Here is a 26778-nt window from a genome sequence, read left to right as displayed (position 1 = left end):
CTCGATTTTTCGATATTCTGCTCACCGACCAACTTTCGCCACCAAAACTTTTTCTGCTATAAAAACATACATCATTTTGGTTGCTGAAAAACTTTCCTGTAGCTTCTCTATGTAGAGCACGATACATTTTATGTTATACTTTAAATAATCAAACTTTAGCTGAAATGTTTCTCCAGCAATTGAATGAAATATCTATCTGTATGGTACGAGAAAGACTTGCTAAACGCGACAACGCGTCCTTTGCTGTTCACAGCAGACGGGCAGAACGATATATCTCGCGAGGAGAACAACGACGAAGTCTCCTCGACGTCCTCGGAGAAATACGAGCGCGACGTGACGATCCTGAACCATTGTTTCGACGACATCGAGAAATTTATCGCGCGTCTCCAACACGCTCAGGCCGCGTCCAAGGAGCTGGAGCGTCGCCGACGCAATCGGAAATCGAAGAAGCGGAACCTGGGCGACGGTATGCTGACGATGAGAGCGAAACCGCCGCCAGAGATGGAGTTCATCGACATCTTTCAAAAGTTCAAGCTTTCGTTCAATCTGCTGGCGAAACTGAAGGCGCACATCCACGATCCCAACGCTCCCGAGCTCGTACATTTCCTGTTCACTCCGCTGGCTTTGATAGTGGACGCGTCCCGCGACACCAATTACGATCCGAACTTGCCCAGCAAAGTGGTGTCACCTCTGCTGACTAGGGAAGCAGTGAATCTATTGATCAATTGTGTCACTAGCAAAGAGACAGAACTCTGGCACTCTCTGGGCGAGACCTGGATGATACCTCGGGACCAATGGAAGGGCCACGTGTCCCCGTACCATCCGATCTTCATGGACGGTTGGTCACCGGAGTACCCTATCCCCGAGGACAGGGACCACGATCATTTGGCGTCGTTGCTGAATGCGGACAAACAGAAGAGGGACGAGCTTCCCGAGCAGCAGAACGATCCCTACTATAATCACAGAGAAGTGGACGAGTCTCACTACAGCAGCGATTACTTGGAGTACGAGAGCAGGGAGGAGCGCGGCGGTAACGAGTACTTCGAGAGGAATTATGGACCCGGTTCGGAGCTGTACACCAGAGAGGAGAGAGTGGTGGATCAGACGAGAGCGCACAGCGATATATCCGTCGATTCAATCGAGAGAACGCCCAGGGGCGCCGGAATCGACAGGGCGCAGGAGGCCTGGCTCGACGACCTGATGGCCAGACACGCGAAGATCGTGCAGGTTACCTATCCTAGAACGGCGAACAACGACAAAGAGCTGACGGTCGTCAGGGGCGAGTATCTCGAGATCCTCGACGACAGTCGGAAGTGGTGGAAGGCGAGAAATTCCAGGGGCCAAGTCGCGCACGTGCCACATACCATCGTCGCGCCCCATAACCCCTCCCATGCGGCCGACAATGATGTTTTTAACAATCCTCTGTACACCAGCCGATACCCCAGGCAGGGGCACGGCTATAATTACGAGGTGAGAGTTACCGGGGAAATGTAACCGCGTCGGATGGTAGAGGTCTGCTCGAACAAGCAATTGCTCTTGTGAAATCTGTGCCACTGGTTGCGATTATTACAGAACAGTATTTTCAACGTGCATTGTTCTTCTCGGTTTTAATGGTTACGTTTCGGATTATCTGGCCAATGGCTTTTTCTACAACTAATTGTGCTCTAGTTCTTCGGTTCGATCAGCTGGTATTTCAGCTTGTACCGTGTATATCAATTGAACGCGTTCGCGGTCGCTGACCTAATATGTATCGCGGATTTTTGATCTTATTCTACTCGTAGAAACTAGTTGCAAATTGGACGTGGCATTCGAAACACGAAGAGAAATTTTCAATCACCTTATTTTTATTTCCTGCTATTTCTGTGCTCTGGTGTTTGTCGGTTTCTGAAAACTTGTTTATTTGTAGCAAACTTTTATACGCTGGGACAACTTTCACTATGTAAGAGCTAGATTGCGTGTGGTTACAGCTACGCGACTGGACAAAATAATAAGACAGTTTTATGTGTATTTAGATATTTCGTATATTTATTATACATATATTGTATAAAGGTGTGCACGAGAATGCACAGTTAAGACAATCTTTATTTTGCAGAACGATCCGCACTCTATTTGTTATTTCGTTCAGTGTTATTGTTTGAATTAGCTGCTAAAGATCTGTAATAGACGTAATAGATACTGTCAAATGTTTGCATATTATTAATATTGAAATGATTTCCAGGATTCGGAACTTGAAAGGACCAGCACTAGTCCAGGACCGGAAGCAACTCATCGGACGCACGCGATTCCACCACCGGCGCCCGCCGATTGGGTGAGGAAAGAGAGACTTGGGAAAAAAGGTGAATTCCGATACTTTTAAGCTGATTAATGAATCAGGCTCTTGCGTGGCTTTCTTCGTCTTCGCCTGATTCGCAAGGGATTGTTGTTAACTCGGGGAACCACTTTGAATGCGTGGTCAACAAGTACGTTAGAATACGAGATCGAACAAAACCATCGAGTAAAGCGAAACACGATCATTGAATCTTAGGTAATTGCACTAAAAACTGAAAGCTGGTCAGCGACGTTTCCTTGGAAAATAATCAATCTTCGTTTGTCCTCAACAGGATCGCTAATAGCATATTCAAATTTATTTTCCAAAGAACGCGAGGGCGTACAATTTACCGCAGAATAAAAATATGCCGCAACGAGTGTTGCGACGTAATCGATATTATTTATAGTTAGTGTCCATGTTGTGTCTTCATCTATCGTGCTCGAATAATTTCTGCCGTGTTCTAACCATGCAACAATCACCTGCGAGCGGCAAGAATCATTCGAGCGCGTTATTTACACGTTGCACGTTTTGTCCAACCGAATCATTCCACGATGTCCGACATTTTTTTACGTAAATTCCGTATTTTCTCTCTACTCGTATGTGTATATATATAAATACAAACATATAAAGAGGTGTATGCGAGCAATTGGATCGTGCTCGCCAGCATTATCGTCGTACATAATAGGGATCAAGTTCTTTGATTTACCAAACTCTTCGGACGATGTTTGCGAGTGTTATCGCGCTTAACATATTCACTGCGGTTTCATAAACGGATGCTCCAGTATATACGGCATATATTTCTTTATCGAGGTTGTTTTACAATAGTTGCGACCGTTAGATCGTAAACGTTCATGCAAACGGATACTTTCGTAGAGGAAATTCGGAGTAACTGGAACTAAGTAGATTGTTATGTCTTTTATTAATTTTCAGTAGGTGTAAAGTAGGTATACAGTTGTTATATTGTTGATAATTTAAACTTATCTCCGTTCGTGTACTGTTAACATATCGAGATCGCCAGACTGGTGCGATCCGCAGCGAACGTGTTAAGTATCTTATTCGTCGATTTTTAAGAAAAACTTAATTGAATTACGGCTGAAGCTAGATCTAAAAGAACGGATTGTTGAGGTTTTTTTTCAACAAAACGATAATCTACCGATATTGCTCTGTGTATGTTTGCTTAAAGATACGAAAATTGACATTACACTCGGGATCGTCTGATATTATTACGGTGTCGTACGTGTTCAGATTCGTTTTAACACCTTTTTCGTTACTGACAATGGAGAGGACGATATCACATTTCTTTTTATATTTATCGACTAACCAAATCTTACCATATACATATACATATAACGATACTTAATAGAGAAGGACGATATGTATACATAGTTTTCTACGAGAGTGCGAAAGGTCAGGCGAATGGACCCAGATGAAGCTTGCGGTAACGTGCAACGCAATCTTTCCACGCTTCCACTAGGAATATAACCAAAAGTCACATCCATTATGATTGTTTTTTAAAGATATGCTTTCAGGTTACCTAAATTCTATTTTCTATTCGCATTTGTTACGATTCTTCAGGGATTTTCCTACTTTAATCGAATTGGAGAGTAACATATAATATCTACGTAAGTCACTGTTCTCGTTTTGTAGATATTTTTTAAAGCATCAAAATTTGTTGCTACTTTTAATATTTTTACTAGTGACTTTAGAATTACTTTTGTTCTTCTTGATTTTATCGTGCGCACGCCTTCTTCTAAGCCATTGTACTCATCTGTTTCCTATTATTCGAAGTCGTAGAATTTTATTTAGTTTAACCATTCAATTCTACAAATCCTTACAGTAGGAAAATTCATTGAGAGAGCTAGAGTAGCCTGTAGGAACCGCGACAAATTTGTCTTGAGGATACTTTATAGTGTGCACGATCGCAGTCTTGCACTCTCTGCCCGAGCGAGTGAAACCCTTAATTCTTTATCTGTTCTGTGTACAAGGGATGGGGGTGCGATCCGTCCAGTATTTCGTTGCACTGTAATTTATGTACATCAATTATTAATAAATATACTCGGTTACTGATTGTAATTGTCTCTGCCTATGTTCTCGTCTTACCTGTACAGCAGGCATGCACAACTGGACGATTTGGGAGGGCGAGCTTTCGACTCGGCTCGTGAGCCGGTCGCAAGCTGGCTGGCACACGTAGGGTGGGCAGAACAGCTCACGAGCCGCTCTTGGAGCTACGAGTTGTGCATGCCTGCTATACAGCATAGAAAACTCCAAAGGATCTTCTTCAAAGCGGGGTATCCCAAGCTTTGCTACCTACAATGTGTCAGTGTGTTCTATGAGAAATTATAAAAATTTAATGTATCAGATGATTGCATAAGCTCGTGCCCGATTTTCATAGATGTCGCAAACTGTACTGCATGGCAGAGTGTAAAAAAGAATGATATATTCAGTGTGTCCCACGAACTCTGTCCACTTGAATATCTTGGTTATTTCAAACGATACTTATTTATTTATTATTCTTAAACCCTACAACTTCTGTAAGTAACATTTTCTCGTATTTTTTGAAATAACTAAAATATTCAAGTGGACAGAGTTCGTGGGACACACTGTATAGTCACCATTCTTTTCTACAATTAGAAATATTTAATTGATTTATAAAGCTGTATTCTTTAAAATTTAACCATTGAATTTTAATTTCAAATCTGGCACGGACCTATACAAACATCTGACAGTAAAGATCCTGATCCTGTTAGTAAAGATCCCTGAGATTTTGTCCTTCGATTATTATTAGACGATTAGTACCACAGAGAATAGTGATGCTTCTGTGTACATGAGTATTCGTTTAGTATCGTCGACCCTTCTGCCGATACTTTTACCACCTGCGCTCGCTTAAAGTGTGCTTCTTACTGTCAGTGTGATCGTCCATTGGGAAACGTCTTCTGTGTCCGTTCTGCAAATATTTTAGGGTAAGTTTGCGCCTCTTTGGTAAATACAGGCTATATCATTTTTAGATTTTATTAAATATTAATCGTTGCAGATGAGTCTACCGAAACTTCACCCGCTATCAGCGACAAGGTGTTGGTCACAAATGGCACCGACACCAGTGACTTGCCACTTGATGACGGTCCTCTGAAATCAAAGTCGAACGAGACGACAGAAGTCGTTGAAATCCATCCTCCACCTTCTAATTTATCTGGAAACATTGTTTCTGAGAGATCATCACCGCCCCCGCCACCTCCACCTCCACCCTTACAGACTCAGACATCCGTTTCGTCGGCCAGCTCCAGCAGAACTGGAACTTACAAGAGCACCAAGTCTATCGGCGGTAAATTTCGATTTATTCTCTTTGTAGTAGTACAGTAAGTCCTCGACTTACGCGGATTATTAGAAGCGAATCAGAAAACCAATTCCGAACTGTGATATTCGTTTTTTGATTGCCAGAAGCGAAGACATAAGTGTTTGCTTGTGTATAGCGTATGCATTCACCAAGTCAGCCAGGCTGGGCTTGATTTCTGCTCGAGGCAGGAGTGGCTGACTGGGTATTTATGAGTGATCAATTCTCATGAACTTAGTTGGTTTATTTGAATTTTCTTTTCAAATGAGTACGTATACATATAGTAAGTACAAAGCAGATCGTATTAAGAAAGTAGACACGTTTCCAGGATTGCAAGGATGCAGGATGCGCCTTCTCATTTCTCGATAATGCAAAAATGGAGTTTTTCAGAAGTCAAAAGCGCTAGATAAAAGATCAATCTAGGCCGCAGTCGCCCTCAAAAGTCCTATTTTTACGTTTACGAGGCGTAATTTGCAGTATTTGGCAGCATGTAGCTGTTGCAACTATTGTATAAAAGTACATGCGCAGCTATGTACATGTAAAAACAGGACTTTTGAAACCCCATCTTTGCATTATCGAGAAATGAGAAAGCGCATCCCGCACCCTTGCAATCCTAGGAACGTATCTACCCCTTTAATAATTTTCTTCGATGGCGCTCAGGCGATGGTGCTCAAAATTAACCGTATAAGTCGAGGACTTACTGTATACTTTTGTCTCGAGAAACGTCAGTGACCTATGTGAAATTTCCTATTCCCAAAACAAACATTGGTGCCGTTTCTCGAAACAGAACTGTAGACTTCTAGTTGCTTGATCTATTGTCTTTTTGAAGGACTGAGCAATCAAGAACAGGTGCAAGAGGAGCTGAAGTACGTGTTAAGTATGTTCCGTGAGAAGAAGTATAAGAACGACGGTACTGATCGCGGAGTTCTCTTGGACCAGAACTCCAGCCCTAGCGAAGTGAGCAGCTGGCTGACTGCCAAAGGATTTACAGAAAAGTATGACAGCATTGTAGATTGTAGAATGATGGATGATTGCTGAAGCATTTCGATGCAAGACGTAAAAGCCATTGTACTTCTCTTGAATAGTTCTTCTTTCATCCATTCTTCATTTTTATTTAGATAGAAACGGAGAATCATAGACAATTTTTAGCTTCCCTTAAATGAAGAACTATTCCTTTCAAAATAATTAAATAGAATGTATGATTTTTTCTTCCTCGAAGTGTAATTATGGAAAAATATATTGTCTACTTTCAGGACTTGTAAACAATTAAGGGACATGACCGGTTCTGATATCTTTGACTTAACCAGACGACAAATGGAGCAATATTGTGGTGCAGCCGAAGGTGGCAGACTCTTCAGTCAGATTACTCTCGCAAAAAGTTTCTCCGAGGTAAAGCAGATCGATAGAACGTAATATAAAATTATAACAATTTTAAATACCTCATATTCTTTTACAGAAAAAGAGCCCTCGATTATCGGAATTGAAAGGAATATTGGAGAAAGTTCGTAAAAAGGCAGAGGAGCAGTAGATTTCGTTATTACAACCCAGTAAGCAAACATGCTCGATTTTGGACTGTAGGCTGTGCCAGGAGAACAACATACTTCTGCGTCCGAATATGTATCGCTTAATTTATGCTGACACAAGCTGAGGGCAGCTCGGTCCTTCGTTTAAGAGGGCAGCACGGTCGCACTAATGTGGCGGACGTCGGATAATATCCCTTGTGTAGTTAACCAAAATGTATAGATTATTTAATACCTTTCTACATATATTTAACATGTTTGTACAAATTCTCATTAAGATTATAAATTAATATATTAGCGAGTAAAGAATGGACATTCAGAGAAATTTTGTGATATATTTTAGAGGAACATTAACAAATTGTTGAAAGAAATACAGTAAATGCGTACCTGGGTACCCGGTTGACTACACAAGGGATGTACACGATCGACACCCGCCATATTAGTGCGACCGTGCTGCCCTCTTAAACAAAGGACAGAGCTGCCTTCATTCTGCTTTCAGATTGTGCCGGCCGTCGGACCAGCATAAAGCGATACTTCTGCGTCCGAATAAGTATCGCTTTGTGCTGGCAGGGTGTGCTGTCCAAAATCGAGCAGATTCCGAGCATCCTCAGCTTCGAGCGCGTCCTGACAGCTTAATGCTCGCCACCTGCTGGCATCGTACGATTGCAGGCTGTGCTCGATGTCTGCTCGAGGCAGGCCTGGCTGACTGGGAGAATACTCTTGAAAAATTGAGAGAAAAAGTACCGTGGAATAATACATATCCTTACAATGCATAAATAATGTAATGTTATATTACATTTATCGTCCAGTGATGCTAATGTATCGATCTCCTCTACAATATTCTGTGATCATACATTTCCAAAACGCGAGCTATGTTACGTGTGTATACTAGTACTGAAGTGTTTGCTTTCACTGCCTGAATGTTTACTGCTAAATGTACGGATAACTTACGATTCGTGTCGTAAAAATTGTTTAAAACTTATATAACATATTACGATATCTATAAATGAGATTCTATTGTTCTTCTACGCAAGTTTGAGATCATTAATAATATTCACAGTAATAATTTAACATTGTTGAAAAACTTATATTAGCAAAATAGTACAGTTAGGAACTTCTTCAACTTTGCATATTATTATAGTATTAATATTTTGCATATACTTCATGTATATTTTAGTAAAGACTGTATAGATGGTGTATATTTAAACTGGTGATAACAGACTGTCGATGTTTATGTAAATATATATATATATTGTTACAGACCAATTTACAAAAACAAAAGTTAAAATAAAGTCCCATTCTTTGAGAACTCGTAATACAAATGAAAATCATAGGTAGACGTGTCATATTCATGTCAATTTTTTATTTCAAGCGATCACATACATTGTAACAGACATAAATAGTTACTCTAGCTGTATCACTTATTATATCGATAAACTATACATTTCATTTGAATACTCGACTTGAGGTCACGCAACGTGAACACATTGATAATTAGCTTTTTATAAAGGTAAATCTGTTTGCTAAGCCCTCGCACGTCCCGAGTTCGCGAATTACCGTGGGAACCATTTTACGCAATATACGGGTGTTGATGAAGAGATACCTGCAAGTATCTACGGTCTTGTGAACATCAATTGTTACCTTTATTTAAAAGAAGAAAAGAAAAAACGATGATCATCTTGAAACGAATGTAACGTGTACGATAACGATTGGAGAGTCAACGAATTGTTAAATACCTAACACTTGTATAAATGAAACAGCTTTTCAATAAATTAGATGGAACTACTTCTCGATTATCCAAAAAACACCAAGTAGTCTTATGTAATGATTAGACTGCGGATGTTTATGCAAAATAATCTTATTACAAGTTAATTTGTCGCATCAAGGATTAAGTGAAAAGTGAAAACCCACTTTTCCTGGCAAAGTTTGTGATACTCTTCATTGAACTTTCAACTTAGTTTCTTTCAGTCTGTTGCATTTGCTATGAGCGCATAAAACCCGCAGTTTAATATATTATGCACTTCTATAGTTAGACACATTAGACTGGTGCATATGTGAAGGTTTTTTAAACGCAGTTACAAAGTCCATGGCTGTTCTTTTTATCAAATGTTATTGTATACACTGTACCGTGTACATTACAGTACAAAATTGTAGGTTTTCAAATACGGACAATGATTATTAAAAGGGTAACCAATATTTAGACATTCTGTATGCACCAATCGAATAATTATTATCAGAAACAGTGTTGTCGTTCCAATAAAATAATTGCAATCTAGATACCTATAGCGCTACAATAAAGTTCGGATTGATGAAACGATTTTACTCCTGATTATTAATTAATACCTTATTTTGTTTCTTGATATGACAATTTAATGCACACAAATCCGTTTCATATACATTGAGCCGTTTACCTTATTCTAAAAGGTAAATTCTATTTTCAATTCAGTAAAATCTCGGTTATTTAGTAATCGAATATTATTAATAACCGAAAAAAATGTACGTTTACGATTTTGTTTATATTCAAATCTCGTTGCACTAATCCGTACCTTATCGTGATTACACCCCATAATGAAATGTCACACTCCGTAATCCCTATTAATTTATTTCACGTGTAGAAATTCTTAGAAACGTTCGCGAAATTTCGATAGAAAAATCTATTCAAAAACCTCCTCGCACTCTTTTAAATGCGATCGAAAAAATCTCATCTCAAAAGTGTATTCACGAGGTTCACACGATGGTAAAAGTCTCTGTTACAATCGTTACAATGGTAACCAACAGTTTTTGGTCATTTAAGAGTAGCTCAGAGAAGCCTTGCACATTAGTCGGAATACTTCCGGTTCGCTCTTACACGATAATGAGTACGTGATGGATATTTATTATGTGATGAGATTATTATCATTAATATCGTTACCCTTACCGTTATTATCATGTTAAGAACCATTTATTGGTTACTCTAGCTGATGAGCGCGTGTCTTAACGCGTCTCTATAGCTCAGTAAAGTAATATTTAAATAAGAAGGAAAGTATATATGCAATCCTTTCCGGGAGAAAGTAGACGCAGATCGATGTAAACAATGACGATTTTGGAATGTAGGGTTCTTTGGGTGAAGATTTACACTCTGATAAGTTAGAAATAATCATTTTAGGCTTCGCTCATTTTACCCACTAGGTAGATTTCTCATTCAAATTTATTTATATATGTATATATATTTAATAATTAATTTTTAATTGTACTAAAAGTCAATTTTCCTGTTGACCTAGCATCTGTAATAGTTTCAGCAAAATGATGTTTTTTATTTATCGTCATTATAGGCTGACAAGCAGAAGCCAAAGTAGATAAATAGTAGATATTTCTTATAATTTTATATTTCCTCAAATCTGTGGAATTTCATTTGAATATATGTTTCACAGTTTTTTTCTAACTTATCAGCCCATGGAAGTTATTTTCCTGCGATCAAGTTGTAATGTAGTGATATAATTGTGCGCGTTCTTGCGACTGCGTCGCATTCATTGTTCCACTTTCAGCGCAGCAAAGTAATTTAGGGTATTCGTTCCTTATTCATAGTGTAGTACGGAAAGATTTGTGCGTAATTCGTTTAGTATTTTAAAACGTATTGTTCGCGCAGATGTTTCTGAATTATTTATATATACTCGCCAATCGGAGAATCGGAGTACCATAAGGTTTTGATTTCGGAACAAGAGATTGCTATTCTAAAGTCACAGCATCTACCACGGAGTACAAACACGCTGAAAAAGGTCCAAAAACTCTCCTATGTGTAAATCGTTTATTTCTCGACGGTGAATATATTTATTATTTCGTCAAGTATGATCGAGAGCCGTATTATAATTTTCCAACAGAATCGTTCGAGCCTTTCGAACCCGGTTGCGAACTGAGGATACTTCTAATATTTACACTCGGTACAATTAACAGATACAATAATCAATTGAGAAACGCAGCGCTACTCGGTCACCGGTGAAACATAACATTACAATAATCGTGTCGTAACATTGGAACGCGACGTGGAAAACAGAACAATCGACGTTTGTCAGTATAGATAAACTTACGATTAACATTACGGCGCGACCTATGCTAACGTAGTCGATAGTTTATAAAATATGTTATGCCCATGAAATGCAGTTGCACATGCTGAGTTTAAACTAGAGATCCGTATTTCACGAGTATAATAAATACACGTGGTACGTGAACCCTTTAGTAAGAATTTAACGCAATTTCCGCACACTCGAGTCCGAGAGCTGATGCGTTATTGGTATACACGGATCCTTAAATTCGTACTACACGAATCCGTATCCGCAGATCCGTGTACACGAGTTTATCCAAATAGCGTTTCACCACGGAGCGTGACGGATCAGACTCATTCACTGCCCAGCAATTGTGTACGCGGTACGCCTAACCCTTTGCCGTATTTTATCGATTCAGACTCGTGATGAAGATTGTAAACAAAGTCTAACAAATATAAATGTTACGCCTTTCTTTTTAAATAAAAGGAAATTTTATTCGATTGTAATAAATATTTAAGCATTAAAATAAATTGTAGCCATAGAAAAAATATACATTTTCTTTTCTCTTCTATGACATTTTTCGGGATAAAGACGTTTCAGTCATTGTAACTATAAAGAAAATGATACGGCAAGGGGTTAAATCGTACTACACGATTCACGTACCACGTATATGCATGTATTTTCGTACACGTTCAAAACCGCGATATCTAGTCTAAACCTTGATCGGATGAGAATGAGGCAAGTTTTTCCTGTGTAACGAGTACACCGGTCATGTAACATTTGCGTCGGTGATCACACCGATCGCGTAACTATAACGTCGGTGCGACAATGACGATCGGCGCGGCGCGTAAAATTATCATACGGGAACAAAAGTTAATAACAATAACCGACCAACAATCGTTTAACGTACAACTCATGGTTCGCGATAACACCAATAATCATTTTTTTATTCGAACACTTTCCAAGGTCTTCGACCTTGCGTTACAGATGCTAGTTTTTCTTTTTGTTGTTTCTGTAATCGAGCGTACATGTAATATGCAATAAATAATATGCTCGTAAGCTTTTGACCTTGGAGCACAAGAATAACAAGTTCGCACGCAAGTCCACTGTTAAAAAAAGAAACATTTCAGGAAAGAAACGACTACAACATTGTTTTCCCATTAATTCTGTAAAGCTTATACAAATGCATCGAATCCGATGATACAATGACAACACCGTGTCGAGTATACGATTGCAACCATAAATGTTCACTGGGAATTATTGCACAAACTCGGAGTTTTGTACAGTGGTGGTGTTTTTGTGAGAATGATCAGTAAGAATAATTGCATGCATAGATGTCTGCTCACAAAAGAGAACGCATTTTTCTTTAGGATTAGAACTACAAGACCACGATAGTAGATTGTGATGTTTCAATGATGATGGTCTTTTAATGATAAATGAGCGTCTGATATTTCATCCGAGAATAGACTAGTATCGGCGTATTATTGTAATTACAGTTTCCTTGCGTACTCTGCAATTTCTCTTACTGTTGAAACCTACTTTTGCGAGACTGCTGCATATGAAATCTATTTTTTTTCCGTCACAGTTATCGATAAATAGGATTCATTATAAGATGTAATAGATTTCTACTCAGGTAACGCAGGTGTTTAAATTATTACGAAGCTAGTACGGAAATCAAGAAGACAGAAAACATATAATATAGATGTTTAAAGAAAGTTTGCGCGGTCAATAATATTAGTCAATAACACCCATTCAATGATATCTTTAATTTCGTAATCTTAAAATATTTCACTTACACTATTACGATTAGCATTTCCGGTGAATGTCTATGCTTCTCGCCCAGTATTAAATCTAAATGGATAAATTGTATCATGATATAAAACTCCCTATCAGCCCTCGATGCGGATGCAAGACGATTAAGAGATGAAGACGAACGTTGGTGTACTTGGTGTCAAGCCATCGCTGCTGCCCACGCAAAATCAGTGGTGCTGTCAGTATTTATTAATATCGATAGTATCATTGACCGCGTAATATTCGCATGATGTGCGGAACGCTTCGAAGGAGTCGTTAAGCTCCTGGAGGCCAATTCAAAGAAGCATTTCATACACAGCAGTCCGACACGCGTCACAGTGAACCGATCAAAACGCTTCAGTCTCGTGTGTTAAACTCAATGCAGTCGATGAAATTCGACGCTGCCGATAAAAATGAACGAGAGCAGTTATTTAGTTGGTTCGCAAACATGCGTATAGATCGACTTCCACGGAAGTAACCTACCGTCCAAGGTCAACGAATGAAGCGCACGGATACACGGAGGCGGCAATGAAGCGATAATGAAGCGAGAAATGGTGATTAAAACATGAGTATACGAGCGTGACCACTCTCTACTGACCAGTGACATCCGAATCCTCCTTTTTTGGAACAGACCTTGATCGATGGGAATATACATAGGTGAATTTGAAAACAAGGAAAAACGTGAATGACGAAACTTAAGTCTTAGTATTTGGCGAAGTAGCGAACCTGAAAGCGGGTCTGACGGTTCTAGTACGTGAAACGAAAGATAGAGATAGAGAGAGAGATAGAGAAAGAGAGAGAGAGAAGGAAAAGAATGACGAATGTGCATATGAATGATAAAGGAGGGTGAGGGTGGGGAGAGATTTTCTTATTTGTTCGTAATAAAAATCTCTATATGCAAAGCGGACCTTGACTCTGTCTTTCAAAAATTACCAAAAACCTCCCGCACTGCGGCCACCAGGCGGATTGTTCACGCGGATGCAGGCTCTTCTCGATTCCTCGACGTCCTCTGCAATAAAAAAAAACAATTCTCTTTAATGCTTTCAGTATTTTAGACGCACAGTGGACCGTTTCTATAAAATAAAGGCTGTCCCAACAAGAGCGGAGAATTTAAATTTAGCGCCATTTCTGCTGCTGTACTTTGAGAGTCAAACCATTATCACAGTTTGTTGAGACGCAACGTAATGCGAGACCCACGACACTGTTTGTAGAATTCGACACCACAAGGCCCAAAGACTTCGACCACCCGACTAGAGGCAATAAATTAGTCTAACAATAAGAGTCGAAGACTCTTGAGCCCGAAGAGACGGGACTCGTTTGATTTTTTCTGCGGCTTTCTTTCTAGAACTCACACACACACACCCAATTCTCTACCACTATTCTTTACCACTTCTACCACAGTTTTCACATCCCTTATAAAGCATTTTTCCGTTCTGGTCGTCGGTCTTCAGCCTTTTCTCGACTAAACCACAACTTTGTACAGTCGTCCTATTTAAAATATGATTTAGTGTAACCAAATCACTTTATACATTTATTCCATTCACCAAAACACCTCACCCTTTATTAAGTACCTAGCACGGTTTTAAGTAACCAAGCCAGGGGTGACAGATGTGATAAAATGTCGAGTCCACCGATCTTTTCTATCTACGCACGTATACAGTTCGATGATAGACAGTCTACCATTATTAAAACTGGATCGCTATTCGACACGACAAAAACGGTGAGAATCTAACACTTTTGACTACTGAAAACCCCCATCTTTGCATTATTGAGAAGGCGCACCCTTGGAATCTACCCCTTTAATGCCTTTGGATTTCTTTCTCTGGGGTTTCTGATGTTATAAGTTTATGTGAACAAGCCCGCTACCATCCAAGCCTTGAAGGAAAAGATCAGACGCTGCATCCTTGAGATTCAGCAACAATTATGCCAAAATGTGATTGAAAATTTCGTCGAAAGAACGCAAATGTGTCAGCGAAGCCGAGCAGGGCGATTACCAGACGCGTTGTTCCATACATAATTCCCAGATGTCTATTTTATGATTACATCAAAATTTCGGTAGGAAATCAATAAAACTGTGTATTTTATTTGGAATTTAAATATTCCACTCTTGTTGGGACACCCTTTAGGTGGAACTAATTCAAAAATTGTCATTTCAATTTCATCAAATCAATTTGACCACTATTGTCGGTGGTACCTGAAGGGTTTATACTTTATTGTAATAGACACTTGAAACTACCAATATTTTTCTAGAGTGTGCAGCACTTCGTGATCTCGAGTCGTTAGCACAACCATTAGCTACCCACCGCTGATGGAGAAAGTAGAATCCTGCAAATTTCTCTGTCCTTCCATTCGGGGGCCTTTCGAGGATGGCGTAACCACGGCAGAGTCTGGCAAAGTCGGCACGCAATCTGGTATATTCACTTTCGGTTTCGGCCTCTCGTAGGTACCGTTTGTTTGGCGGGCATTAGCAAGGGCCGCTGCTCTAGCCTCTTCTCTGGCCTTCGCGATGGCCGCGTCTTCCTCCGCATACTTCTTCGCCTCGGCCTCGGACCTCGCCACGCCACGCGGTCTCTGAACAAACGTTTCACCGTATTCGTAGGCGTAATCGATTATTTGCTCTCCCAACTAATTCAGTTCAGAGCTCTGTGTAACGCGTTCAGCGAAATGTAGTAAAAGGAGCTAAGTAAGCATTAAGAGTTTAAGCAGATTACTAGTTTCTCGTCATCACATACATTTCACCTCGACATTTGTTTGCCGAGTGCTACTGAAGATTGAGTAGCCGGTGAAAGTTCTTTGTATTACTATTCTTAACCCTCATCCGTCCCTCGTGTCAATTTGATACAGTTTTCCCGAAATAAGTTATACTATTCTGTTATTTGTAGGTAAATTTTCCCGAAACTGCATGTCTTTTGTATTTTTTTTTATGCTTTAATTTAATGTTTTCCTTGTTGTCTCATCGATTTTTTATCACTGTGTCCATTTGACAACGAGGGACAGATTCAGTTCGTGAAATGGAGGTTTAAATCAATGGTGCATGCACTCTGTAACCTTCTCAAATAGTTTCTAAACTGAAATACATTTTTTAATGGATTGTATCATTCTTGTCTTAACCCTTTGCACTCTGAATTATTTTTCAATTTTCTCGCGAACAACTCCCTACTATTTTAAGTGTTTCATTTGAAATTTACTTCAAAGGACAGTTCCTTGTGACTGCTACATATTTTAAACAATTTTGTTTCTTGTTTTCACTCTAAAGGCGCTGTGAATCCTACAAGGCGAAAGGGAGACTACATCCATAATCTCTTCGAACGAGGCTATTCATATTACAATCGATCTTTATGTACAGGTAAGTTCGTTTGATCGTTTAATTATATCATATATTATTCAAACATTGTTGTAATTTATATTTGTCTTTAACTAAAAAATAAGACAATTAAATAAATAAAGGAAGAACCAAATACATATAAAAACCTGTTTCGTTTACATTTCTCACACTCGACAAAGGAGTGCATAGGGTTAAAAAATGAAATGGGTTAATGCTAACATGACTATTAACTATCGTAGTAGAAATAATGTACCTTCTCCCTGTCCTCTATCATCTCGTACACATAATTAACGTGGCTCGGTGACTCGACAAATCTTCCGAAACCGTGCACAGCCTTCAGCTCACACTCATCAACGCAGACACGTCCTTCCACTATTACATACTCAGGTACTCCATGAACCTCCATACCCTGAAACAGATCAGTCGATTGAAATTATATTAAAAACGTCATTAACATTTTAACGAATTAAAAGCATCGAATCCAATCATTATCGACACAATTACTCTAAGTTCCAAAAATATATAATCAAATTGGCGAATAACAATTCGAAGACAATTCGGACTGTAGCTGTGGTTGCCATAAAATGGCCAACAGTATCAAAGGAAGGACAGCAAACACGCAGGCCTTTGAACTGCCGGCGACGGCGACTTTCCGCATCTCTTTCTTTCCCATACGCTGTTCTTCCTTACGTCCGAAACTTTCATCGCCGATTGAACCACTAAATACAGTTGAAATTATATCGTGTTTGGTGTTATTTTAAACAGAAAAATGCAGGAAATAAGTTGGTTAAAGTTCGATAAAAAAATAATTAAAAATAAAGAAGGTTTACCCGAGATATACTCGAGCCGAGATCAATCATCGCCGTTCTGCGGCGTTGGCCGGCAGTGGAGTGGGTAGGCACCTGACAACTATCGCGTACGCGGTCGTTGACAAATATAGCGACTTTACTGTATTTACCAGAAGAATATCACTTTTCCGATTTTCTCACTTATTAGTGCAGAGATCTATCTGTAACGCTCGACGTTTCAATCCGAACCGAGTTCAGCTGTGAAAATCTTTTCCTCCAGTTTTAGGCTTGCTTATTTATATTCTCAAATTTCACCGTACAGTGCGAGGCATGCTTGCATACCAACCTTTCTTCTACAACGCTCGGACAGTCGTGAGCGCACGCTCTCTTCCGACGTAAAACCGGCAGATATTTTCTTTATACATCTCAGTAATTGTACCATATTTTGATTTGATATCTTGTGCCATTTCAACGGAAAACTATAGGGAAACATGCATTTCTGAAAAAGTTGCGCTGGAATAAGTTGATTCCCCGTAATCACTAATAAACTTTGATGTCCCATGAGAGGGTACAGCCAAGCGCAAAGGGTTAAATTTCCTGCCGTGTGCGTGGACGGATCAATGGAAAGCGAGTTCTGCGAGAACAAAGAGTTTATTAACAATTAATATCGAACGTGCCCTTACCTCGAAGATGTTGAAGTCAACGGCCTGCACGTGGGTCTCGGCGGAAATCGTACGCTTCCTGTTGGGGTCCCAGACGACTATATCGGCATCTGAGCCGACAGCTATCACCCCCTTCCTCGGGTACAAGTTGAAGATCCTCGCAGCATTTGTGCTCGTCACCGCGACGAACCTCGTCGGGTCCATTATGCCTGCATGAACACCTTTCTCCCAAACGATTGACATCCTATCCTCAACACCGTTCACGCCGTTCGGGATCTTGCTGAAGTCGTCCTTGCCGAGGGCCTTCTGATCCGCGTTGAACGTGCAGTTGTCGCTTCCGGTTACTTGGAGGCCATCCCTGGCAGAACAGAACATCGATGATCAATCGTCCGCTAATGTCAGTTACACCTAGAACGACACTGCTAAACCTATTCTTCAAACAATAGGCTTCAAATAACGTTCAGAACACGACCAACTTTTATCGGAACAATAGATTCGTCCATTTCTAGTTGGGAAGTTCTGCATTTTGTTAAAAAAGCAGCTTATTTCACGGATTATTTTAAGGAGGAAGTCTCGTTTCCAGGATTGCAAATATGCGAGGTGCGCTTTCTCGTTTCTCGATAATCCAAAGATGGGATTTTCAGTAGTCAAAAACGCTAGATAAAAGATCGATTTAAGGCGCTATCTCCCTTAAAAGTCCTATTTTCACGTTTACGAGGCGTAATTTGCCTCGTAAAATTCAGAAGCATAACATTCTGCCTCTCTTTAATACTCGAAAATGTCCAATTTTATCTCGAAGGGGTAAACTCGTTTCCAGGATTCCAAGGGTGCGGGATGCGCTTTCTCATTTCTCGATAATTTTTCAGTATTCAAAAGCACTAAATAAAAGATGAAGATTTCGTCAAACTTGGTCGACGTTGCAATGAGTTATAAATGCGTTTAAAGATGATAGAAAATTTTCAGATATTCATGCCTGTCGTTTTTTTCCCGTATTAACCGATTTCGATGAAACTGAAATTGACACAGATCTACAAAACGTATTTCTTAAATCTGCAATATAGGTCCACGTAAAAAAGTTGTAAAATTAAAATTTCCCAAGAAAGTTCAAATTGTATAGTCCAATATTTAAAAAGTTATCGTTTTTTTTTTTTGGAGCGTACGAATATTATTGGGAGTCACTGTACTTGCTGTCGAATAACGCAAATTACGCCTCGTAAACGTAAAAATAGGAATTTTGAGGGCGACTACGACCTAGATTGATCTTTTATCTAACGTTTTTGATTCCTGAAAAACCGCATCTTTGCATTATCGAGAAATGAGAGAGCGCATCCCGCATCCTTGCGATCCTGGAAACAAGTCTACCCCCTTAACACACTATGCTGGGAAAAATGGGTGTGAGCAATTTAAAACAGTGGTCAGTTAAAAGTAACAAGTTAATATTTATCAACATTTGCTTCACTGTTCGATCATACTTCGTATCAAAGTAACGAAATGGATGAACTTATTATTTACGAAGAGTTTTATTGAAAGACAGCGTCGTTCTATATATTAGGTTGAATAGTCTAATGCAAATATTTTGGATAAGAAAGAGTCATCGAGAGGGTTAACCAAATTGCCCCATTACTTTGAAAAAATAACAAAGAAGTTTCTCGCGAAAGGGGGAAGCTGTACAGTAAAGCTCCATTTACTGGAACATTTTATTCGATGTCCCATTTAGTAAATCTCTGCTGAGCGGCTATTATCTGAACCTCTGCAGAGCTCTTTTATCTGCCACGCGTCACTCCAGTTATGTGCCCGTTAATCTTTTGTACGCGGAAGAATGGGCGAAGGAAAGGTATTGTCCGATGCCAATTATCCGCACATAATCTCCCATATACCGGTTATTCGAATACGAAGTTGCAGGTACTGCGGAAAATTTGTGATCTCTAATCGTTAAATGAACTTCTCTCTTTTTAAATGAGCAAGTCATTCGCGGAGGACAATACTATTTCTATAAATAAATCGATCAAACACTTCTGCATAATTTCACTATGTATGAATACTCGCGATACGCTTTTGTAAATGGAGTTTCGTTGTAGCCACTTTGAATCGGATAGACAAGACCGGAGTCAAAAATAACAGGCACCGAAAGTTTTCCATTATAAATAATTTAAAACCTGCTGTGGCCATTCTGGCAAATGGAGACGTATTATGTAAAATTACAATTGAACACTGCCAATACGCAATTAATAGATATTTGTAAATAAAATGATTTTTCAACACTCCAAAGTAATTCATATGTAGACATATAGTGAGTGTAAAAAGTATTCGTATGCCCTTTAAAATAGAATAACTTTTTTATAATTGTGCCAAACTACCTGATTTTTTATAATCAATTAGAAGAAGAATCGATTAACATACACACGAGCTACAAGCGGTTGAAAATGGCGAAAATCGTAGTTTTACACGACTTGTAATCAGTTTCTGCTTAAAATCCACAAAATCGTACATATTTCGATGCGTGTCGTGTTTTCCTGGGTCAAACAATTTCGATGAAATTTTCAGTAGGTATATAACTAACATCGATCTACAAAACATATATTTTAAATTTTCATCGAGGGCCCAAATAGAAAAGTTTTAACGAATGCCTTTTTTATTTTTGCATGTAACCTTGTAAATTATAATAATTTTAGGAAAATCTCTTTTAAACCAATGCTTCTAATTGATTATAAAAAGTCAGGTCGTTTGGTACAATTATAAAAAAGGGCTGTCTCAAAGGGCGTACGAATACTTTTTACACTCGCTGTATAATAGAAATAATAGGATACAAAATATAGAAACTAGAGAAAAACACGCAGATCAAAATTGAAAAGAAAAAAATGGTAAGAACAGCAAAAGAATAAGAATGAAGAAGATGAGTATCTTTTCTCTCATATGCCTCAATTCATATGGTTCTAGTAAACTAAATAAACAAATTCATGCGGTGCATGGAGTATAATGATTAGACACACGAAGAATGCACTAAAGTCACCTTGTTACTTTTTGACCGCAGTTTCGCCATTGAAAAAATAACTGTTTAAATAATTGATCAATTCGCTAGCAGTCTGTTTTGCACCAAAACTACCACCCCACGGCAACACGGTTCCCACGCACAACGATTGCACAATGCATCCGTCGCACACGCGTGGAACATCGAGAACCGATGGAAAATAGAAGGTTACCTTGACACCTGATAAGCCAAGTCAATGGTCTTATTTTTCCCATCGAAAAGAAAAACGCACGCACCACGCGGTCGAGTGAAACGCACGACTATGTTGATCGTTCGTGCGGATCTTTGAACGAGTTTTCCTCCGACCGGTTAATTAAGTTTAATGCCGTTTGGTGAGATAAAAGCGACTTCCCACGCGATGTCCATTAGAATTACGTTCAGTTACGCTAACATCGTGTGTGCCAATTCGTTGCCGTAATTTATTGCCATCATTTGAATACTCGTGCGACGCGTACAGCATATCTCGTGACGCAACCGCGCGTAAATTACGGCGCTCTTGGATCCATCGATCCTCCGCCGAAACCAATCGTTTTACGCAAATACGCGGTTCGATCACCGATTTCGATGTACCCGAACGAGATGTCGACAAGAGATGATGGTAGCAATATAATATTGACTTGTTGCTACATATCTCGAATGCGGTAGAAATGAAATTCAAAGATTTTTACGACAGAATGTACAGTATCTTCTTTCTGTGTGCGCATTTGCCGAGGATTTATAATTACAGCGCTATCTCCGCGATATTATAGGGTTGGTTGACGGTAGGCGGCCTCTGTCAACAACGCGAGAGAGAGGACAATGACCCTGGTTGTTTTCATTATCGTGAGAAAAGGTGAGGCACAATGAATTCTCGGCAGACTGTGAATTTTTCATTGATTATCATTTTATAAATGAACGAAGAGGAGCTCGCAAGTGTTACACTGATTTTTATTACATTTGTAATACAAGGTTTGTATTACATCCAGATCTTTAAATTAATTTAGAAGTTAAATAGAATTTTATAATTTACTATGTATATATAAAAATGATAATTTTATAGTATACATGGTGTCCCAAAATTCCTGAACATCCCGGAAATGGGAGGTTCACGAGACCATTTGAAGCGACATTTTCCTTTGCAAAAATGTTATCCGCGGCTTTGTTTAGGAGTTATTAACGAAAAACACGGACCAATCAGAGCGCGACCTAGACGCGAGTTGACACAGTCGGCCAATCGACAGTTAGCGCGCCGGTTTCTATCTTTGAAAAATTGAAATATTTTTATACGAGAAAGGACTAAGTATTTTTAAAATCTTCCAGCTTGATTTTATTGTTTTATTTTGATTAGATGTAGCTATTATACATTAATATTTGAATGCAAAATTAAATATATCAGGTGATTGCATAAGTTCGTGCCCGATTTTCATAGATGATTCCCAAAGTGTACTGTATGGCGAAGTGTTAAAAATATATATATATAATTTATTAATAAAGGTGTATTCTTTAAAATTTAATCATTAAATTTATTTTCAAATCGGGCACGAACTTATGCAATCATCTAATATAAACATATACTATTTGAATAAACGTTGGAAAAAGAGATTGAGAAATTGTTGATGATTATGGACAGCTCTAAAAGCCAAATTGGAAAACAATTGCCCCACTGAAATTCTAAAAATTAGAAAATATAAGAATAATAATTAAAATTTCGGAAATATAGAATATTTTGGTCAGATTTGATTTACACGTTTCCACATTAGAAAAAATTGGTAAGAACCATTTTTATGCATCGGAATTTGAATAAGTGTCCGGTAACTTATGGACGGAAGTGTATGTGTATACTTAAAATTTCCGAGGTCATCAATTTACAAAGTACCGGACGTACAGGCTATAATACAGTGGATAGATCCAAAAATAGTTAATATCTTATGATCTATTAGCCATTCACCCCTAGTAAGTATCACAAGAGGTTGGTGCACTCAGATTAACGAGTGCCTACTAGAATCCGCTCATCAAAAAATCAGCATAACATTTGCGTCGCTCTCGTCGCAGACCTCTCTTGTTTTCGTAAAAAGAAATCATTTGTAGGAGGAATCACCGCTTTCCCGCTTGAATCATCATCACAGCTGCAAACTGAGGACTTGCAACCTTGACGAGCGACAAAAAGAAAAGGGAGGAAACGAATGAAGCAAATTCGGCGAAACAAAATACGGTGATTAACCATTTGCACTCGAATGGTGATTCTGAGGCGCCAGTAAAAATTGCCATACCATTATCCAAAACAATTTTAATATCATTAAATTCGTCTGTATTCTATAAATTGTAAAAAGCTCAACTGTTGTGTGTGTATGAGAAATTAAGTCCAATTCGATGTGCACAATGTAAAAACGATTACATAAAATGAACATGATCCGTCTTGATTTTTTAAGTAAAATTGCTTCGAGTCCAAAGAGTTAAATAGTACTAGGTAGTAGTAATTTGGGTGTTAGATTACTTACTGGGCTAGGTGTTCGATTAGGTAAGCAGGTGTCGTGGAATCGGGTCTCAACGGCGGGCTAGTAATGTATCGCCTTGCTTTTTCAATAACTTTCCCATATTGCTCGCTGCCATCGATACCGACAGAGCTTGCGAGAGTTTCCCCGAACACGACGACACCCTCGGACCTTTTCACTGACACAACGTCAGCAGCGGATTTGCTCGTCACCGCCGTTATGTACAGCGGGCTATTCACCTAAACGCGACACTTTAAATCCTCTCACTGCTCTCTATTCTCAAAGCAGATTATGTTGGCTATTCAAGGTCGTTCGTTGGCTACCTGCCATCATCTCGTTTGAGTTCTCAGAATGAGGAGACACGTAGAATGACCCCGTTATTTCTTGTTCCCATTTCAAGCTATTCGAATGTCTCGGAAAATTCATTACACATCTTTCGCCCTTTCGACGTTAATATTACTAACTGTATGCTAGAATTATCACAATGAATTGTACAATTTTCGTAGTGTACGCGACAACTGGACTCCATCAGATTCCTTGTTACTTTTCATGAAACTTGAAAATTAATTTTAAGTAGGCCAAACTTTGTTAGGATCTAGGAGGTAGAAGAAGGTTACGAAAGAGTAACTGCTGTCTATTCTATTTTGGACTTTTACGGGTACTCGTGTGGCAGTGAACGGGTTAATGGCTTTTCTGGTTACTTCTCTATGTCCATCTGCAAATATCTACCGAATTTGATCAAGCTGTTTATATCTTAACGAATGCTACATGCAATTGAGACTATCTTTGTGGCAAATGTTTGGAATCTAATGCGACACTTCACGTGCATCCCTGGCTTTATCAAGTCCATTGTTAAATCCCAGAGCCACGCGATCATAACAGTATTACTTTGCTAACCTTGGGACAACTCAATGAAATCTGATAGAGTGGATGTAGAAGATATCTGATAATGAGCGAAACTGATAAAGTTCTATTTATATTTTATCGCATCTCACATATACAATATAAAACTGTATCGATTCGTATGCTTTTGATTGAATTTTATTACGTGCTTCATAACTTCCATGATCGTGAAGCAAGACGTCATAATATAACAGATATTGTAACATCCTGACATTAACGTAAAGCGACATAAACATCTGCACTTTAGTAATAAGTGTTTCCGTTTTGAGCAACAGTCTATTTCAGTTTCTCGGAAGTGAATGAAGCAAGTGAGTTTCAAACTCTTTCGTCTTCGGGCGAAGATTCATTGTGTGTGTGTGTGTGTATGCACAGTTTGTAGATAACACATTATATACCACCATAAAAAACTTCTATCCGAAATTACCCCATTTTCGATCAATTAAAATCCGTACGATTCATTTTCGACTCGGAGTAAGAATCGATTCTAACTTCATCCCTCAAACACAGCATAAGAAGCTGGAGAAAATAAGATTGATTCTTAATACAAGAAGGACCTCCAACAGCCAAAATGTTCTGCTTCGACTTTCCTTATCCTGATTTTACGACACAGATTACATCGAGCTGTGTCCACAGTTGAAACACGTTTATCTTCACCTATATATTTTTATCTTTCTGACCGATAGCTGGCAGCTGCACTAAAAGGCGTTTAATAATTTAAACAAATTCAACAACAATTCTAAGAATAAAATACTGTCTTATTTTAGCTTCGTTAGATACGTTACATCGATTCACTGGCTATTCTACAGTGTGCACTGAATGAATCCAGCGATCTCCTGTTTCCGAAGATTAGTCACAACTGTACTCGCGTCTTTCAACCGTGTTCACACACAAAGTGGCTAGCGAATACACGTACAACTACGGCTACGTGTACACAATGAAAGAAGAGGGATCGTGCCAGCCGTACAACAGCGATATTCGATGCAGAAGATATCGGGGGAAGTAGAAGAAAAGTAACGTTAACTGCAGCAACGATCAGCCTGCATGCACACGAGGATTTCGACAGATATGTATTTCTAAATATAATTTCCGGCGCATGCAACATCGTGGAACGGCGAACTATATTGCGATGCGGTTCGCGTGTACTGTTCAAGCGAACGTAGGTAATCCCTGAATCACGGTTACCGTGGATCGTGACCCGTATCTCTGCAACAAGCGCCCCAGACGCATTGTCTGCTTTTGATAAATGGTCCCGTACTATTCTCGCGATCGGAGAAGAAACTTTACGCTTATCTGGCCAGCCCGAATTGAAACTTTATTCTAGAGAAGTTTCCCCGAAAGAAAATTATTATAACAATGGTCTGGCCGATTCGGGCCAACTGTGAATACTGTTTCCCTCGCGACCTCGTTACAGTAAAAATCGTTTATTTCCATTAGACACTGCTGGAAGTATTTATTGCATCGTTTTCCTCTATTGGAGCAGAATGTTCAGAATGAAATCAGTTTTTTTTAATTGGAAATGCATCTTTATGACCAACGGAGTCGCCAGATTCAGATTTCTGTTCTCACTCTCAGATTCGTCTCCGTGCATATGTCACAATGTCACGTGACTAGTCCGGTACTGGCAGAGAGGATAACATTTCCCCCCTCAATTCGTCCTCCCCTCATCTGGCGACTCTGACGATCACAAAGATCTTGTTATACAACTATATGAAGTAGTTTTCTAGCACCATAGCTTCTCGTTCATGAAAGAGAAGATTTGAGATGCCGCCGCCGATATATCTCGGCGCTCTTCTTTGAAAAGATAGGCTTTAATGGTAAAGAAGATGTATGCGATAGCATGATTAATAGTGGAATGATGCCATAAATAATGCCAGCACTATGCTCAGTCTGAGGAGGAGTTTTATAGAACGTTGTTTGATTAAGGGGTGATTCTCGTGTAACGAATTCGTGAAAATAGCAGACTAACAGCCTATTATTATTATCTCTATTAAATGCAGGCAGGAGCTGCAACGAAAGTTTTACAGTAACCGTTCGGCGTCTGACGCTTGGCACGAAAACATTTTCACGGCGGTTCTAAAAAGATTAAAATAGAATTTTATCTGGCCTGCAGCAATATTTAACGAAGTTTTTTATACTGCGCTCGACATAGTGGAATGGATGAGCATTACTGTTGGATAACAACGTAGAGTGATTCCTTCAGAGTTGGCAGAAAAAGTTGTTACAACTCATAAAATCTTAAAACACTGCGTCAATTGCTTAATAAAATGCTAGACTCGATATCCCGGAAAAAAAACGTTCACATTTGCAAGTGTTACACGAGGATCCTCCTTTGGGAAAGAATTGGACTAGCCCCTGTGGATCAAGGTCATCCCCAAAAGAAAAATTGGTCGTCGGACTCACTTGGCCAACATGTTCATGAGAACAAGAGGTGTATCTGGATCTGGCCTGAGCGGTGGGCTCATAACGTGGGCCGCTGCGTGCTTCCAGCATTTGTGCGCATAGTTCGTGCCATCTGTGCCGATTGCGGCCGCCAACGTCTCGCCAAAGACGCAAGCGCCATGCTTACGCGCAGCCACCACTGCCTCCGCGGCGCTACGACTCATCACATGCACTACATACAGTGGACAATTCACCT

General features: G+C 39.3%; 2 protein-coding genes and 1 long non-coding RNA gene across 7 annotated transcripts in view; 1 reads left to right on the top strand and 2 right to left on the bottom strand.

Moving 5' to 3' along the window:
* The window catches only part of LOC143207411 (epidermal growth factor receptor kinase substrate 8), a 33348-nt gene extending 21035 nt beyond the window's left edge, over window positions 1-12313 (top strand). The window contains exons 5-10 of the mRNA XM_076420851.1: window positions 254-1470; window positions 2219-2336; window positions 5340-5627; window positions 6466-6631; window positions 6890-7025; window positions 7093-12313. Of these exons, the coding sequence (XP_076276966.1) occupies window positions 254-1470; window positions 2219-2336; window positions 5340-5627; window positions 6466-6631; window positions 6890-7025; window positions 7093-7164 (1997 nt within the window). The 3' untranslated portion in view covers window positions 7165-12313. The remainder of the gene's footprint in view (window positions 1-253; window positions 1471-2218; window positions 2337-5339; window positions 5628-6465; window positions 6632-6889; window positions 7026-7092) is intronic.
* LOC143207409 (uncharacterized) lies at window positions 2025-7507 on the bottom strand. Of its 2 annotated transcripts, none has more exons than XR_013008666.1 (4): window positions 5361-7507; window positions 5105-5252; window positions 4409-4615; window positions 2025-4328 (listed from the first exon to the last, which is right to left on the bottom strand). It is a non-coding gene; the product is annotated as an uncharacterized LOC143207409 (long non-coding RNA). The 2 variants fall into 2 exon arrangements; XR_013008665.1 differs by having other exon boundaries at window positions 5350-5491.
* Crmp (Collapsin Response Mediator Protein) overlaps window positions 11500-26778 on the bottom strand; it is a 32142-nt gene continuing 16863 nt past the window's right edge. The window contains exons 6-11 of one of the 4 annotated variants that reach the window (XM_076420843.1): window positions 26544-26776; window positions 17763-18099; window positions 16545-16700; window positions 15270-15537; window positions 13900-13975; window positions 11500-13599 (exon numbers count right to left, since the gene is read on the bottom strand). In XM_076420843.1, the coding sequence (XP_076276958.1) occupies window positions 13557-13599; window positions 13900-13975; window positions 15270-15537; window positions 16545-16700; window positions 17763-18099; window positions 26544-26776 (1113 nt within the window). In that variant the 3' untranslated portion in view covers window positions 11500-13556. Of the gene's footprint in view, window positions 13976-15269; window positions 15538-16544; window positions 16701-17762; window positions 18100-23246; window positions 23480-26543; window positions 26777-26778 lie in introns of all 4 variants that reach the window. The other 3 variants (XM_076420842.1, XM_076420845.1, XM_076420844.1) reach the window with 3 other exon arrangements.

The sequence above is a fragment of the Lasioglossum baleicum genome, chromosome 3 (assembly GCF_051020765.1).
Source record: "Lasioglossum baleicum chromosome 3, iyLasBale1, whole genome shotgun sequence".
NCBI classification, from domain to species: domain Eukaryota; kingdom Metazoa; phylum Arthropoda; class Insecta; order Hymenoptera; family Halictidae; genus Lasioglossum; species Lasioglossum baleicum.
The sequence above is the reverse complement of the archived record's forward strand: the minus strand, read 5'-3'. Positions and strand labels throughout refer to the sequence as shown.